The sequence below is a fragment of the Lepus europaeus genome, chromosome 9 (genome assembly GCF_033115175.1).
Source record: "Lepus europaeus isolate LE1 chromosome 9, mLepTim1.pri, whole genome shotgun sequence".
Lineage (NCBI taxonomy): Eukaryota > Metazoa > Chordata > Mammalia > Lagomorpha > Leporidae > Lepus > Lepus europaeus.
The window spans coordinates 25,523,851-25,541,401 of NC_084835.1; the positions used below are offsets into that span (position 1 = coordinate 25,523,851).

The following is a 17,551-nucleotide window of genomic DNA, read 5'->3' on the forward strand; positions in this document are numbered from 1 at the left end:
ACAGAGAATGAAAATAAACTATGTTGACCACCCAGCTTAAGGAATACAAACCTCTCATGTGCCTCCCCCTATACCACACTTCTTCCTTCTCCCAAGGAGTTAATTACTACTAAATTCTAACAATTTTGTTAAATTCTTAAAGTTTTATATACTTTTAACTGTGTAAATTGTGTGGCATTATATGTATTTTTTTCTCCAACTTGTTTTTTTTTACTTGTTTTATTTGACACAGAGAAAGAGAAACTGAGCTCCCACAATTTACTGATCCACACCCTAAATGCCCACAAAGGCCAGGGTGGCTAAAGCCAGGAGTCCAGAAACTCAATAAAGGTGTTCCACGTTGGTGGCAGGAACTCAATTACTTGAACCATCATCACTGCCCCCAGGGTCAGCATTAGCAGGAAGCTGGACTCAAGAGCCACAGCTGAGAATCAAACTCAGGGATGTGGGACACAACCACCTTAACCATTATGCCAAATGCCAATTCCTGCAACTTACTCATTTTATTCAATAGTATGTTTCTTAGATTCATCTCTATTGCTGCATATAGCACACTAAAACAGCACTCACAAAGGCTGCAGATATTAATTTACTTAATCCTATATGATTATCAACTTTATATCACTGAGTATATTCGTAGATGAGGAAAACTAGTCACAGTGAGGTTAAGTAACTAAAGTCATCAAGCTTAGTAAGTGGCAGAGCTAGGATATGACCCCAGAAAGTATACCTCCAGATGCTAATCACCTCCACAAATTGCTGCTGCTTTTTGTTGGCTTGACCAACAATATCAGAAACTATTCTTGTGCATGCCAAGTCCCTAGCATTGACACATAAGAACAGAACTGCTTAACTCACAGGGTATGCACACATTCAACTTTATAAGGCCAAATTACTTTCCAAAGTCATCAGAACAATTCAAATTCCTACCAAGTGAATAAAAGCTTTTTTTCCTACATCTTTGCCAACACTTGACCACTATCAGAATTTTTCTTTTTGGCAAACTAATGGGCATAAAAATAGTATTTCGACTTCCTTGTTCATTAGAGAGGTTTATTTGTAGCTCCCTCAGGCCTTTGCTTTTGTGAAATACTCTTGCATTTGTCAGTGTGTTTCATTAAACACAAGTTCTTTATTTTTACATAATCATACTTAATATCTGCTTTTTTATCTTCAAATATTACAGGGGTTCATAATCATTTTCCTACATATTATCAGGAATTTCAACCATTTAAAAAAATAATAGTCTGGGGGGTAGGCATGTGGCACAGCAGTTAAGTCACCACTTGGGACACCTGCATCCCCCTCCGCAGTGCCTGGTAAAGTCTCAGCTATTCTGCTTCCTAGCCAGCTTCCTAATGCATACCCTTGGAGGCAGACGATGGCCCAAGCACTTGTGTTCTAGTCACTCGTGGGGGAAACTGAATTGAGTTTCAGCTCCTGGCTTCAGTGTGACCCAGCCCTGCTGTTACAAGCATTTGAAGAGAGAACCAGGGGATGGAAGACCTGTGTCTGTCTCTCTTTCAAATGAAAACAAAAAAATAAAGTTGCTTCCAGTTTAAAAAAATTAAAACTCTAAAGATCACATTTTGAGAAACTCTGTTGTAAAAAATTTACTGATATGGAATATATTAGCCACCTATTTCAAGTTTTTTTTTTTTTTTTTTTTTAAAGATTTATTTTATTTAGGGCCGGCGCCGCGGCTCACTAGGCTAATCCTCCGCCTTGCGGCGCCGGCACACCGGGTTCTAGTCCCGGTTGGGGCACCGATCCTGTCCCGGTTGCCCCTCTTCCAGGCCAGCTCTCTGCTGTGGCCAGGGAGTGCAGTGGAGGATGGCCCAAGTCCTTGGGCCCTGCACCCCATGGGAGACCAGGAGAAGCACCTGGCTCCTGCCATCGGATCAGCGCGGTGCGCCAGCCGCAGCACGCCTACCGCGGCGGCCATTGGAGGGTGAACCAACGGTAAAAGGAAGACCTTTCTCTCTGTCTCTCTCTCACTGTCCACTCTGCCTGTCAAAAAAAAAAAAAAAAAGATTTATTTTATTTATTTGAAAGAGTTATACAGAGAGAGGAGAGACAGAAAGAGACAGAGTGGTCTTCCTTCTGCTGGTTCACTCCCCAGATGGCCCCAATGGCTGGAGCTGCACTGATCCAAAGCCAGGAGCCAGGAGTTTCTTTCGGGTCTCCCATGTGGGTGCAGGGGCCCGAGGACTTGGGCCATCTTCTACTGCTTTCCCAGGCCACAGCAGAGAGCTGGACTGGAAGAGGAGTAGCCAGGACTAGAACCGGCATCCATATGGGATGCCAGCGCTTCAAGCCAGGGTGTTAACCTGCTGAGCCACAGCAGCAGCCCCTCAAGTGTCTTATATTGTTTCCTTTTTCAGGAATTATAAAAATTTAACTATGCTCTTTCACATACATATTACCTAAATTTTTAAATTTTTTATTTATTTTCAACTTACTTATACAGTAGAGAGACAGACATAGATCCCACAAATGCCTGCAACAGCCAGAGCTGAGCTAGGTCAAAGCCATGAGCCTGGAACTCAATGCAGATCTCCCAGAATGGGTGACAAAGATCAAAGTATTTGAGCCATTACCTGCAAATTCCCAGATGGCACATTATTTCTAGGAAGCTAGAGAGGAAACAAAGGAGCTGGGAATTCAATCAGGCATAGTAGGGGTGCAGGTGTTCCAAGCAGTACCTTTTTTTTTTTTTTTAATATTTTTTTTTTTTTTGGCAAGCAGAGTGGATAGAGAGAGAGAGAGAGAGAGAGACAGAGAGAAAGGTCTTCCTTTTTGCCATTGGTTCACCCTCCAATGGCCGCTGCAGCCGGCGCATCGCGCTGATACAAAGCCAGGAGCCAGGTGCTTCTCCTGGTCTCCCATGTGAGTGCAGGGCCCAAGGACTTGGGCCATCCTCCACTGCCTTCCCAGGCCACAGCAGAGAGCTGGCCTGGAAGAGGGGCAACCGGGATAGAATCCGGCGCCCCAACTGGGACTAGAACCCGGTGTGCCAGCGCTACAAGGCAGAGGATTAGCCTGTTAAGCAACAGCGCCGGCCCCAAGCAGTATTTTAACCACTGCACCAAACACCTAGTCCTATCTATGGTTTTTGTTCTACTTTTTGCACTCCAGAACTATTTATTTTGACCAATGTATTTAGATTTACCAAAATAATCTGAAGACATTGTCTGCTATCTTCTGCTTTCTACTTCTACCACCATGGCACAGTCTGCTCTATTTGATTATCTGCAGCAATCTCTTTTTTTTTTTTTTTTTTTTTTGGACAGGTAGAGTTACAGACAGTGAGAGGGAGAGACAGAGAGAAAAAGTCTTCCTTCCATTGGTTCACCCCCCAAATGGCCGCTATTGCCGGCGCACTGCACCGATCGGAAGCCAGGAGCCAGGCACCTCCTCCTAGTCTCCCATGAGGGTGCAGGGCCCAAGCACTTGGGCCGTCCTCCACTGCCTTCTCGGGCCACAGCAGAGAGCTGGACTGGAAGAGGAGCAACCGGGACTAGAACCTGGAACCCATATGGGATTCTGGCGCTGCAGGCAGAGGATTAGCCAAGTGAGCCACGGCGCCGCCCCTATCTACAGCAATCTTTTTATTCTGATTGCTCTGAATTTTTTTGGTATTTCTCATCATGCTTCCTCTTTCTGAATGGTCATTTCTTTCATTAATTTGTAAAATCCTAGTCTCATCTCTATGATCACCTTGCTCATCTCTTCTATTTTCTCTTCCTGAAACTACTTTTAGAAACACTATGAATTTCTAATTCTAGCCCATGTCTCAACTTCATTCTTATTTTTAATCTTATTTCTTTTTTTTTTTTTTTTTTGACAGGCAGAGTGGACAGTGAGAGAGAGACAGAGAGAAAGGTCTTCCCCTTGCCGTTGGTTCACCCTCCAATGGCCGCCGCGGTAGGCGCGCTGCGGCTGGCGCACCGTGCTGTTCCGATGGCAGGAGCCAGGCGCTTCTCCTGGTCTCCCATGGGATGCAGGGCCCAAGAACTTGGGCCATCCTCCACTGCACTCCCTGGCCACAGCAGAGAGCTGGCCTGGAAGAGGGGCAACCGGGACAGGATCGGTGCCCCAACTGGGACTAGAACCCGGTGTGCCGGCGCCGCAAGGCGGAGGACTAGCCTAGTGAGCCGCGGCGCCGGCCTTTAATCTTATTTCTAGAAAACCATTATTGGTTATCCCGTCAGATCCTCCAGTCCATTATATCTTCAGCTGTGTCTAAATATCATTGTAAACATTTTTTTTAATTCAGTAACTGTAATTTTCATATCTAGCAGTTCCCTGGTTCATTTCCCAAATGGCTATTTTTCTTTTCAGAGTGCCTTGGACCTGACTCCTTATTTTATATCCAATAGTTTTTAAACTATTTTTAAGTAAAAAAAAAAAATTCAGTGAGATTAAATACCTTCACAGTGTTATATAACCATTACAGTATCTATTTTTCAGAACTTATTCATTATCCCCTATAGAATCTCTGTACACTCCCCTACCTTCAGTAAAGGACAATCGGAAGAATTAAGTGACACACAAACCAATCATACATGGATGTCCCAGTTTTTTGAGGAGTCAGGATTTCAGTTCCAACTCCTCAAAGTTTTTTTTGTTGTTGTTGTTTTTTTCTATATTGAGTGTTACCATTTAGATTTTACAGTTTTTCATTTTGAGCACCTAGGGACTTACTTTTCAATGAGTTTAATATTATAGTTATCCAAGAATTTATATGTTTGTACAAGAGAAGCTTTTTTGTGTGTGTGACAGGCAGAGTTAGACAGTGAGAGAGAGAGAGAGAAAGGTCCTCCTTCCCTTGGTTCACCCCACAAATGGCTGCTATGGCAGGCACGTTGCGCTGATCCAAAGCCAGGAGCCAGGTGCTTCCTCCTGGTCTCCCATGCAGGTGCAGGGCCCACGCACTTGGGCCATCCTCCACTGCCTTCCCGGGGCACAGTAGAGAGCTGGACTGGAAGAGGAGCAACCAGGACAGAATCCAGTGCCCCAACCGGGACTAGAACCCGATGTGCCGGCAACGCAGGCAGAGGATTGGCCTAGTGAGTCGCAGTGCCGGCCAAAAGAGAAGAATTCTTAAACTGCTCTGGGCAGTTACCTTGACAGACCTAGGTCTCCTTCTTTTCTAAAACCATTTCTTATTTTCTGTCTGCTTCCTACCGCATGGGACGCTATGAGTATTCAAGGAAATGACAGAAGTCAAATGCTTGGTTCAGGGTTGGCACTCAGTAAACAGTCATCAATTTAACTGGCACCAAAGACATTCTAAGGGGATTTTAATTCTCCAGAGAATAAATTCAAGGAAATTCTGACTTGAGAATTACACTTTGAGATTTCATTCTATCCTCCCATCCCCAATAATTTAAGACCTCAAAAAGAAAAATGTTAAGGAAACACTCTTAAAGAGTAAGTTTCTAAACATACTGACTTGATGGGATTATCAGTGTACCTGAGAAACCCATTACATAGACATTAAAATGAGATATTTAGGATAATGAAGAAACTACACAACCAATTTTAAATAAAAATAAAATTTAAAGCTTATTTAACTATTTCTAAAAGGAAAAGCAATTTTGGAGCCAGTGCTGTGGCACAGCAAGTAGAGTCCCAGCCTGTGGTACTGACATCCCATATGGGCACCAGTTTGAGTCCCGGCTGCTCCTCTTCTGATCCAGCTCCCTACCGATGTGCCTGGAATAGCACTGGAGGACAGCCCAAATGCTTGGGCCCCTGCACCCTCATGGGAGATCTGGAAGACGTTCCTAACTCCTGGCTTGAGATCGTCCCTGCTCCAGCCATTGCGGTCATTTGGGAAGTGAACCAACAGATCGAAGACCAATGGATGGATCTCTATCTATATTTCTCTTGCTCTCTAACTCTGCCTTTCAAATAATTAAATGAATCTTTAAAAAAAAAAAAAAGCTATGGCTGGCACTGCGGCTCACTTGGCTAATCCTCTGCCTGTGGCACCAGTACCCCAGGTTTTAGTCCTGGATGGGGTGCCGGATTCTGTCCCAGTTGCTCCTCTTCCAGTCCAGCTCTCTGCTGTGGCCCAAGAAGGCAGTTGGAGGATGGCCCAAGTGCTTGGGCCCTGCACTGGGGCAAAGTGGTTAAGGCACCTGCAGCCCCAGCATCCCACATGGGCACCAGTTTGAATCCAGGCTGCTCCTCTTCCAATCCAGCTCCCTGCTAACATGCCTGGGAAAGCAGCAGAGGATAGTCCCAGCCCTTGGGGCCCCTACACCCACATGGGAGACCCAGAAGAAGCTCCTGGATCCTACTTCAGATCGGCCTAGCTCCAGCAGTCACCATTTGGGGAGTGAATCAGCAGATGGAAGATCTCTATCTCTGCCTCTGCCTCTCCCTCTCTAAAACTCTTTCAAGTAAGATAAATAAATCTTTAAAAAAAAAAAAAAGCAATTTTTAAAAAGTGACTAAATTGTAAATTAGTAAACTGCTAAGTGGTTCTAAAATAAAAAAGAGGCAAATTTTAAAATTATAAAATGTGGGGCCAGTGGTGGCGTGTGGCAGGTAAAGCCGCCGCCTACAGTGCCAGCATCCCATATAGGCACCGGTTTAAGTCCCAGCCACTCCACTTCTGATCCAGCTCTCTGCTATGGCCTGGGAAAGCAGTAAAAGATGGCCTATAGTCCTTGGGCCCCTGCACCTGTGTGGGAGACCCGGAAGAAGCTCTTGGCTTCGGATCGGCACAGCTCTGGCCATTGCAGCCAACTGGGGAGTGAACCAGTGGATGACGGAAGACCTCTCTCTCTGCCTCTCCCTCTCTGTGTAACTCTGACTTTCAAATAAATAAATAAATAATCTTTTTTAAAAAATTATAGACTGAACGGCACAAGTAAAAGTAAACTTTCTAAAAACTTCTTTTTCATACATATATGAACTAGGTTACATACATATATGAACTAGGTTGTTTAAAGAAAACATAAAATGTGCTACTGTGGTTCACAAAACTTGAGAAACATCTCTCTAAACTATGAGATGTTTGGGGCTAGCGCTGAGCACAGTGGGTAAAGCCACTGCCTACAGTGCCAGCATCCTATACAGGCACTGGTTTGAGTCCCAGCTGCTTCACTTCGAATCCAACTCCCTGCTAATGCGCCTTGGAAAGCAGCAGCAGATGGCCCAAGTCCTTAGCTTCGGATCCTGGCTTTGGATCGGCCCAGCAGTGGCCAATGCAGCCATTTGGAGAGCACCAGCGGATTCACACACTCTCCCTCTCTCTCTCTTTCTCTCTCTCTCGCTACAACTCTGCCTTTCAAATAAATAAAATCTTTTTTTTTTTTTTTTTTTTTTTTTTTTACAGGCAGAGTGTACAGAGAGAGAGAGGGAGAGAGAGAAAGGTCTTCCTTTTGCCGTTGGTTCACTCTCCAATGGCCGCCGCGGCTGGCGCGCTGCGGCTGGCACACCGCGCTGATCCGAAGGCAGGAGCCAGGTGCTTCTCCTGGTCTCCCATGGGGTGCAGGGCCCAAGCACTTGGGCCATCCTCCACTGCACTCCCGGGCCACAGCAGAGAGGGGCAACCAGGACAGAATCCGGCGCCCTGACCGGGACTAGAACCCGGGGTGTCGGCGCCGCAAGGCGGAGGATTAGCCTATTGAGCCATGGCGCCGGCCCAAATAAATAAAATCTTAATAAATAAAAAGAGATGGTTGAAATATCAGCAGCCAATCTCTCTAGAAAAAAATATCTGACTCATTCATTAAAAGCTAAATATTTTTAATAGAAATACTGACTCAAACATAAAAACATTTGCATAAGAGATTTCAGAAGGATAAAGATCATATAATCCAGTGGTAACATAACACAACGTCAAAGAGGTTTGTAATCTATTCTCTAGTACACTGGATTCAAGGCAATTTTATTTAGGTGCTGGCTCCTAGGAGAAATTATTAATTCAACCATTAATTAAGAAACAAGAAAGCTATTCTTGCAGAAAACGTTATTATGGGGCCGGTGTTCTGGCGTAGTAGATAAAGCCGCCGCCTGCAGCACCAGCATCCCATACGGGCACCAGCTCGAGTCTCAGCTGCTCCACTTCTGATTCAGCTCTCGGGTATAGCCTGGGAAAGAAGCAAAAGATGCTCCAAATCCTTGGGTCCCTGCACCTCATGGGAAGACCTGGAGGAAGCCCCAGGCTCCTGGCTTCGGATCGGTGCAGTACCAGCTGTTGCAAACAACTGGGGAGTGAACCAGCAGATGGAAGACCTCTCTCTCTGCCTCTCTTTCTCTCTGTGTAACTCTTTCAAATAAATAAATCTTTAAAAAAAAGTTAAATGAAGACTATATCCAGATCTTCCATTTGGTACATACATTTAACTCTAATAAGCCATCCAGATTAACAGAAGATTAAGTTTTTTAATATCCTCACAATTAAAACAAGCTATATGCCATAACACATTCAAAGCTAAGAAATAAGATGTTTGTTTCTTCTAAAAATAGAGCAACTGGGGGCCAGCACTGTGGCACAGCAAGTTAACGCCCTGGCCTGAAGTGCCGGCATCCCATATGGGTGCCAATTCAAGAGCCGGCTGATCCTCTTCTGATCCTTGGGACCCTGCATCCACGTGGGAGACCCAGAAGCAGCTCCTGGCTCCTGGCTTCAGATCGGCGCAGCTCTGGCCATTGCAGCCAATTGGGGAGTGAACCATTGGATGGAAGACCTCTTTATCTCTCTGCCTCTCCTCCTCTGTGTAACTCTTTCAAATAAATAAATAAATCTTAAAAAGAAAAAAAAAAGAGCAACTAAGTTTTGACATTTGAAGGATACATACATAGCCCCCTCTCTCCATTTTCTTGTCTTCATGACAATTATTTTTAATTGAAATATCAGTATACTGCTCCCCCCAAACACATGCATGAATGTAAGCTCTCATCTTGCTAGCAAAATATTCCTAGAACCTAGCACAAAACATGTGGGCACTGGTTCAAGTCCCAGCTGCTCCACTTCCAATCTAGTTCCCTACTAATGTGCCTGGGAAAGCAACAAAAGATGACCCAAGTGCTTGGGCCCCTACACCCAGATGGAAGACCCAGTTGAAGCTCTTGGCTCCTAGCTTCAGCCTGGCCCAGCCCCAGCCATTGCAGTCTTCTGGGGAGAAGAACCAGCAGATAGAAGATGTCTCTCTGTCTCTTCGTCTCTCTAACTTTGTCTTCAAATAAAATAAATCTTTTAAGTTTGTTTTTTTTTTTTTTTTTTTTAAATTTGAAAGATAGTTACAGAGAGAGGTAGAGCCAGAGAAAGAGAGAGAGGTCTTCCATCCACTGGTTCACTCCCTAAAAGGCCGCAATGGCCAGAGCTGAGATGATCCGAAGCCAGAAGCCAGGAGCCAGGAGCCTCCTCCTGGTCTCCCACGCGGGTGCAGGGGTCCAAGGACTTGGGCCATCTTCTATTCCTTTCCAGGCCATAGCTGAGAGCTGGATTGGAAGTGGAGCAGCCGGGACACGAACCGGGGCCCATATGGGATTCCGGCACTGCAGACCAGGGAATTAAGCCGTTGAGCCACAGCGCCAGCCCAATAAAATAAAACTTTAAACAAAAGTTAATCACCAGAAAAAAAAAATCACTCATCATCAAGGCTAAGTGTTTGAATGAGATCATAAACCCACTCTAAAACATCTAATCATGGGGCAGGTGTTTGGCACAGTGGTTGAGCTGCCATACAGGATACTAGCATCCCATATCAAAGTGCCTGGATCAAGTTTCAGCTCTGCTTCCAATTTCAGCTTCCTGCTAATACACACCCTAGGAGGCAACCAGTGATGGCTCAAGTATCTGAGTCCCTGCCACCTATGCAGAAGACCTGGATTCAGTTCCAAACTTCTGCCTTTGGCCTGGGCTAGTCTCAGCTGTTGCAGGCAGGTAAACAGCAAACCAGAGGATGAGAAGAGCTCTCTGTCTCTGTCTCTCTGCCTTTCAAAGAAAACAAAACGTTTAAACATTTAATTAAAAAGAAAACGAAAAATTATATGATCTTAAAATTTTCTAAAAAAATATAGTACACAAATAGCAAATACTCATTCATTAAAATAGCTATTTAATTTTTTTTATTATGGCTTGTACAGATTTCCGAAAATTTCTATAACATTATTTGAGTAAGAAAAATCCATAGGCTGGAGTTGTGGTCAGCAGGTTATGTTGCCACTGCCTGTGACACCAGCATTCCACAGAGCACTGGTTCAAACCCCCACCAGCTGCTCCACTTCCAATTGACTTCCCTGTTAATGTGCATGGAAGGCAGCAGTGGATGGCCCAAGTGTTTAGACTCCTGCCACCTCTGTGAGACCTAGACATAGTTCAGCTAGCTTCAGCTTTGCCCAGTCCCAGCCATTGCAGCCATCTAGGAGTGAACCAACAGACTGAAGATAACCTTCCCCTCTCAACTGCCATTCAAGTAAATAAATACATTTTAAAGAAAAAACCCTTTGGGCTGGCACTTTGGCACAGTACGCTAAGCTTCCACCTGTGATGCTAGCATCCCATATGGAGCTGGTTCGTGTCCCAGCAGGCCTTCTTCCGATCCAGCTCTCTGCTAATGGCCGCAGTGGAAGATGGCCCAAGTGCTTGGGCCCCTGCACCTGCATGGGAGACCCGGAAGCAGCTTCTGGCTCCTGGCTTCGGATGGGCCTAGCTGCAGCCACTGCGGCCCTTCAGGGAGTGGACCAGCAGATGGGAAGACCTCTCTGTCTCTCCCTCTCTGTTTGTAATTCTGCCTCTTAAATAAATAAGAAAAAACCTTAATTATTTTAACACCAAAGACAAATGAAACAGATCACTATTCGATTAAAAATAAAATGATGACATTTCTTTTTAGTAAGTACCTTTTCTTGAAAGACAACAGCAGTTTCTAGCCCTGGCATGATGTCCAGCAGGAGTCTGCAAGCTGCAGTGTTTAAAGGTGGTTCTCGGCTTGTCATCACATATGCATTTACCAGCTACAAAGAAAAAAACAATACTTTTCGTCTGAAACGCAATCCAGTCAAATTAAGGAAGTCTAATAAATCTTTAACAAATTAATATTTCCATCATTTTCTTAAAGGCACCTAACAATCACAAACTAAACTTTTTATTATTATAAATAGTTATGATCCATGATGAAATCATAAAGAATTTCTTCAGAAGCTTTAAATCCCCTACAAAACAACTCAGCCACCACAGAAATTAAAGCTCAATGGGTATCGCAAAGAAATCACCCCCTAACTCTTTATACTTTAAAAAGATTTATTTTATTTATTTGAAAAGTAGAAGTAGAAAAAGAGGAAGACACACAGAGAGAGGTCTTCTGTCCACTGGTCCATTCCCCAAATGGCTGCATCAGTCAGAACTGGGCCAGTTCAAAGCTAGGAGCTAAGAGCTTCTTCCAGGTCTTCCGTATGGGTGCAGGGCCCCAAGCACTTGGGCCACATCCTCTGCTGCTTTTCCCAAATTAGCAGGGCACTGGATTGGAAGTGGAGCAGCTGGGACTCAAAATTGGCACCCATATGGAATGACAGTATTGAAGGCAGCAGCTTTACCAATATACCACAATGCTGGCCCCTACACTTTTTCAGAAGTATAAAACAAAGCAAGACAGACCTCAGTTCTTGACAATAGTTAATAAAAACTTGAATTCTATAATAAACAATATATATGTATGTTAAGTAAAGTTTTCTTGGTGCTAAGTATACAACGGTAGGGGACGAGGTTGTGGTGCAGTGCATTAAAGCCTCAGTCTACAACGCTGGCATCCCATATGGGCACCAGTTCGAGTCCCAGCTACTCCTCTTCGGATTCAGCTCTGCAATGGCCTGAGAAAGCAGTGGAAGATGGCCTAAATCCTGGCTCTTAGGTTCAGATAAGCTCAGCTCTGGCCATTTCAGTCATTTGGGGAATGAACCAGCAGATTGAAGACTTCTCTCTCTGGCTATACCTCTCTCTGTAACTCCCTCAAATAAATAAATCTTTAAAAAAAAAAAAAAAAAAACCCGGTTGCCCCTCTTCCAGGCCAGCTCTCTGCTGTGGCCAGGGAGTGCAGTGGAGGATGGCCCAAGTTCTTGGGCCCTGCACCCCATGGGAGACCAGGAGAAGCACCTGGCTCCTGCCATCGGAACAGCGCGGTGCGCCGGCTGCAGCGCGCCTATTGCGGCAGCCATTGGAGGGTGAACCATTGGCAAAAAGGAAGACCTTTCTCTCTGTCTCCCTCTACTGTCCACTCTGCCTGTCCAAAAAAAAAAAAAAAAAAAGTATACAACAGTAAAAAATTACAGTCTTACCATCAAAGACTTACTAGAATCCAAGATAGATGACTGTCAAGAAGACAGATAGCACCATTGGCATGCTACACTAGCAATCCTAAGTAAGAAACCACCCACCATAGAGAACTCAGTGAATGCTGGAGAGAAAAAGGGATTCTAAGACAGAACTTAAGGAAGAAGAAGGGCATTGTCTAAAGAAGAGTGAGAGGAGGCCAACAGAGAAAAACTGACGTTGGAAAACAAAAGCCAGACAGATTAGATTTTTATGTCAAACTAATAAATTTAAATTTATCCTAATGGCAGCAAGAAACCATTAGTAAATATTAAGGAAGAGGTACCATGATCATGTTTTATAGTTTAGAAAATTTCTGTACTATAAAGAATGGATTAAAGGAGGATAAAACAGGAAGAAACCAGTTATGAGGCTATTGTAGTAACCAAGTGAGAAATGGCAGTGGTTAAATTAAGGTCTGACAGCAAGGATAGAAAGGAAGTAGATGGATTTGTGAAGTTTAAGGATGAGGAAACAACAGACCTATAAATACACTGAATAAGAGAGGTTGCAGTAGAGTCAAAGAAACCTTCTAACTGGATAGCTCATTACTGAGCTAGAGAACAAGAGAATCAGACTGTGCAGCCAATGGTTAGACATAGTAGAATTTAAGGGACCTGTGGGCTACATCTAGGTGGCATTATCTAGAAGACAGCTGAAAGCAGTCTGAAGCTGAAAAGAGACACTGGTTACACAGAAATAAAATTGGGAGTCACTAATATTCCAGACCATAATAAAGCTTAATACTGAGCCTTCATGATATGCTGGGCTCTATGCCACACCCTTTCCATCCCCAATTTCACTTAAGGATTTCAAAAATGTTTTGAGTGAGTACTATCATCTCCACTCTATAGATCAGGAAAATAAGGCTTGGGGAATATAAAGCTTGAAGAGGCCCAAAGATCAAATTGTCAATGAATAATGGAGCTATATTTAAACCTGAAACACAGACCCCAAAACCACAAAACCCCTTCTCTCAAGCATCATGGTGTTCTGTCTCCAAAAAATCTAACATATGCAATTTTGGGGGCAATTACTATGTTCAGGAGCTGTGAGTGAAGCAGACCCACATACACATTCTCACTTGCTCATTCTTTAATACGCACACTCACTCACTCACTCTTCACACAGCTTTGAGTTAACAAGGAAGCACCTTTCTATTCCTCCACATTCCAAATGCATGTACAGTGTCAGCGTGGAATCACACCACATATACATCGCTTTTATTTTTCCTTTCAGGAACTCAACAGGACTCCTACATTCTCAAACTCAAAATCATCTTACCCAAGAATGAACATACATGCCTTGAAAATCCTTATCAATATCTATCTGGACACAGTACACACCAAAGAGGAAATGTGCTCACAACTAGGACTTTGGCAAGAAAGAAAGCCATGATTACCTTATTCCAATTGAACCAATACCAAATTTAAAAACCTACCCACGCTATTCCCAATCTTGCCAAAGCCGTAGGAGAAAGCAAACTATTCACACACACACACACACACACACACAAAACGATAAAGATATAGAGTCTGCTGATGATAATCTCTGGAGAAAAGTAAGAAGCAAACCTACTGCATTCATGAAATCATCATTCTTGAAGAGTATTCTCAGCAAGTGGCCCAGCATACATTCTGGATCAGCTCGACCTAGCAAAAGAAGAGGGGAGGAACAAAGGAATGAGTAAGTCATCCCAGTGAAGCAACTTAGACCTCTGGAAAGGCACCTGAGTTGTTATAAATATCATTAAAATGCCAACAAACATAAATATAACCAAAGAAAGATTGCTGTGATAGATCAGATTTCATAAAGAACATTCTCTTAAAAAAATTTAAACATAAAAGCTTCAGACACTGCTCTTTAACCTTCCCATCTCACAGTATAATGCCTACATAGCAATGCTGAAGTCCATAAATAAACACTGGGTCCTGACCAGCACCACCAAGGGTATACAAGGTCTACAGAATAATCATAAAGGAGTCTAAATGAAAGAAAATCCCTGGCCACCCAGTCACAGAAAGGCAGAAAGCAAGCCCTTGATGAGTAGTCTGGAGAAGATAGGTTCCACGTCCAATCTCTCCATCAAATACAATGACAACAGCAGCAGAGATGCATCCTCAGACCTGTAAGGACACCTCGCTGTAGGTTATGGGGTGAATCTCACTCCCTAAAGATAACCTTGTAACAGTAACCCTGGCCATCTCAACTCCCTAGTTTCCACAGAAAGAAAGACAAGGGATCTAGGATCTATTCAATGCACAGCCTAAAGGTAAAAGAATTAATGACCAAAAGAAATGGTATATTTTTTAAAGAGATACCATCTATTTTAATTTCCTTTCAGAGCACTAGAGAGGCAAATTCAGTTAAAAGATATAATATAGGATGAAGACAAGATGTGAGCTGCTGACAGGAAGTTTCCACCAAGCTTTAATCAGGATCTCAAGGTAATCCATAATATACCATAAAAACAAGTAAGGGCCTCAGGTTCCTTACTTTCTGTTTATAAATGATGAAACTGAAATCCTTATTTTTTATTATTCTGCCAAAGATAAATATAGCTTAAATTAAGAGGTAGGAAAGAAAAATTTTTTTCAAAGTCTCTACTGAAAAAAAAAAACGATGCCTCTCAAACAAATATTAAAAAAGGGGGATATATTATTCTCTCTCCTTCCCCATCACTAATTCATCCTTTTTAAGGCACTGACAATAAGCATGACCATCTCTCTTATAGTTATTTTCATAGTTGTGGGTATTAACTTAATTTTGCTTTCAATTTGCATATATTTTCATTTTATTTGAAAGGCAGAGAGAAAGAGAGCTCCTCCATCTCCCCAGATGCCTGCAATATAGCCAGGGCTGGGCCAAGCCACAGCTGAACTTCATTCAGATCTCCCCCATGGTGGCAACATCTATTGTCTCCCATGTGTGTATTAGCAGGAAGCTAGAATCAGGAGTGGAGCCCAGGCACCCAGGTAAGACATGCCAAATGTCTATTCCTTAACTTAATTTCGGATTTCGTATTCACTTTTGTACTCCTTCATGCTCTGAATGTCTTACTAAAGATGTGGATTAACCAGTGAGTATTCCTCAACAGTCACAAGAAAGGTCTAGGACAAGAGCAGCAGGTAACATCACTAAACAACTCCGTTTGAAATGCCTGGCTTCTTTACATTTGAGAATGAAAGTTTAAGAAACAGAAACAAACCCTCAAACATTCAGATAGACATACAATGTTCTTAATTTTTAATTCCCACCTCCTGGCACTCTTTTCACACATAAAATTTCAGGCTCTTCTCCAAAAATGACTGCTTCCGGCTAGAGATTATCTGCAGTATGCACCCATACATGACTTAAGCTTTGCCCATTGGTAATCCACCACAGAGAAAACATAAATGGCAGTCTCATGTCTCGCACAATTCTATATTATGGCAAACACCATACCAAAGCAGGCAATCTGTCAGGATTCTAATAAAATTAACCCAACATAAAATTAAGTTAACCAGAAATGGCATTAAACATAAAAAGTGCTGCTTATTATTCAAAGTTCCAAGTATAAAGTTCCCAACTAAAAGCAAGGAACTAAGTGTATTTTCCAATGTATTTCCCCTGGAGCCGGCGCTGTGGCTCAGGTCTCTTTCTGCTTCTCCTCTCTCTGTGTAACTCTGACTTTCAAATAAATAATAAATAAAATTAAAAAAAAAAAAAAGTATTTCCCCATCAGTAAAAAGATAAATATTACCAGAAAGATGAAGGCAAAGAGGAAAACATCTTTTGGTATAAAAAAAAAAGTCACAATGAGTGTTTCAAGTTCCTAGAATCATATTAACTCATTAAAACATGCCAAATTAATTTAGTGCTTTTAAGTCAGTTACATACTATCTGATATGTAAATATCACAAGTATTTTCCATTTTTCTAGGAAATTTTTTTTTGGACAGTGAGAGAGAGAGACAGAGAGAAAGGTCTTCCCTCCGTTGGTCACTCCCCAAATGGCCGCCATGGCCGGCACTGCGCTGATCTGAAGCCAGAAGCCAGGTGCTTCTTCCTGGTCTCACATGCAGGTGCAGGGCCTAAGCACTTGGACCATCCTCCACTGCCCTCCCGGGCCCCAGCAGAGAGCTGGACTGGAAGAGGTGCAACCGGGACTAGAACCCAGCAACCATATGAGATGCTGGCGCCACAGGCAGAGGATTAACCAAGTGAGCCACAGTGCCGGCCCTAGGAATTTATTTTTCCTCATTGCCCCTACCTTCCTTACATTTTAACAAACAAAAGATCTTAAAACTTACCAGAAGATGATGTTCTATCAGTTGAAAAGTATTTCTTTTAGCAATTTCCTTTCATAAGAAAAAAGAACCCAAGCTTAAGAGAGAACATATGTCTTACCAGGATGTCGATCATCAAATGGGTCTGGATCTCCTTTACGATATTCTTCAGTTTCTTTTTCTATCAATTCAGACATCCTAGCACAAAGGGAGGAAAGGGTCAACTCTGGAACAAGTGCACCAAAACAATTCGCCATGTCCTATAACAGTCAGTTCAACAGCCAGGTGTAAAACACAAATGCACAAAGTTAGAAAAGAGGTCTCTTTCTGATTGGATCTGAATAATCACCCCTCAAACTATTCTTACTCTCAAACTGATTCCTCTCTAGACCTTCCCTACCTCAAAAGACAAAGCCTCAGAGTCATCACTACAATCTTTTCTCCTCATCCCACAATTCTTATCAGCTCCACTTACAAATACCTCCTGACTCTATTCACTTTTCTAAATCATAACCTCTCCCATTCTTAGCAAGACCACCATCAACTACCTATATTACTTCCAATAAGCTATCCCTTGATCATATTCCAGTTTCATGCTTGAGCCAATTAATTCTCCACATGATAATACCTTGAATTAAACCCAAGTATCACACGGCCCACCTGGCTTCTGCCCACTTCACCATTCCTCTGCCCTTCCTTCACTGAGCTTCAATCACGTGGGCTTCTCCGCTCCTCATCACTCTGACTTCAGGGCCTTTCTATGTGCTGCTACCTTCACCCACAATGTTCTCCCCCTAGTTAAGCCTCTATTCCTTCCCCAGTCAACACTCATCTTCTTTCTCCCACTGCAGGTAAGTTTTGCCAGAACGTCATATAAATGGAATCATATGTACTCTTTATGTCTGGCTTCTTTCACCTATGTCCTTTTAAGAGTCATCCATGTTGTATGT

General features: G+C 43.1%; 1 protein-coding gene across 1 annotated transcript in view; it reads right to left on the minus strand.

The window, feature by feature from the left end:
- Positions 1 to 17,551, minus strand: part of DCAF1 (DDB1 and CUL4 associated factor 1) — an 84,661-nt gene that overhangs the window by 46,253 nt on the left and 20,857 nt on the right. The window contains exons 3-5 of the mRNA XM_062200990.1: positions 16,723 to 16,799; positions 13,913 to 13,986; positions 10,870 to 10,983 (exon numbers count right to left, since the gene is read on the minus strand). Of these exons, the coding sequence (XP_062056974.1) occupies positions 10,870 to 10,983; positions 13,913 to 13,986; positions 16,723 to 16,799 (265 nt within the window). The remainder of the gene's footprint in view (positions 1 to 10,869; positions 10,984 to 13,912; positions 13,987 to 16,722; positions 16,800 to 17,551) is intronic.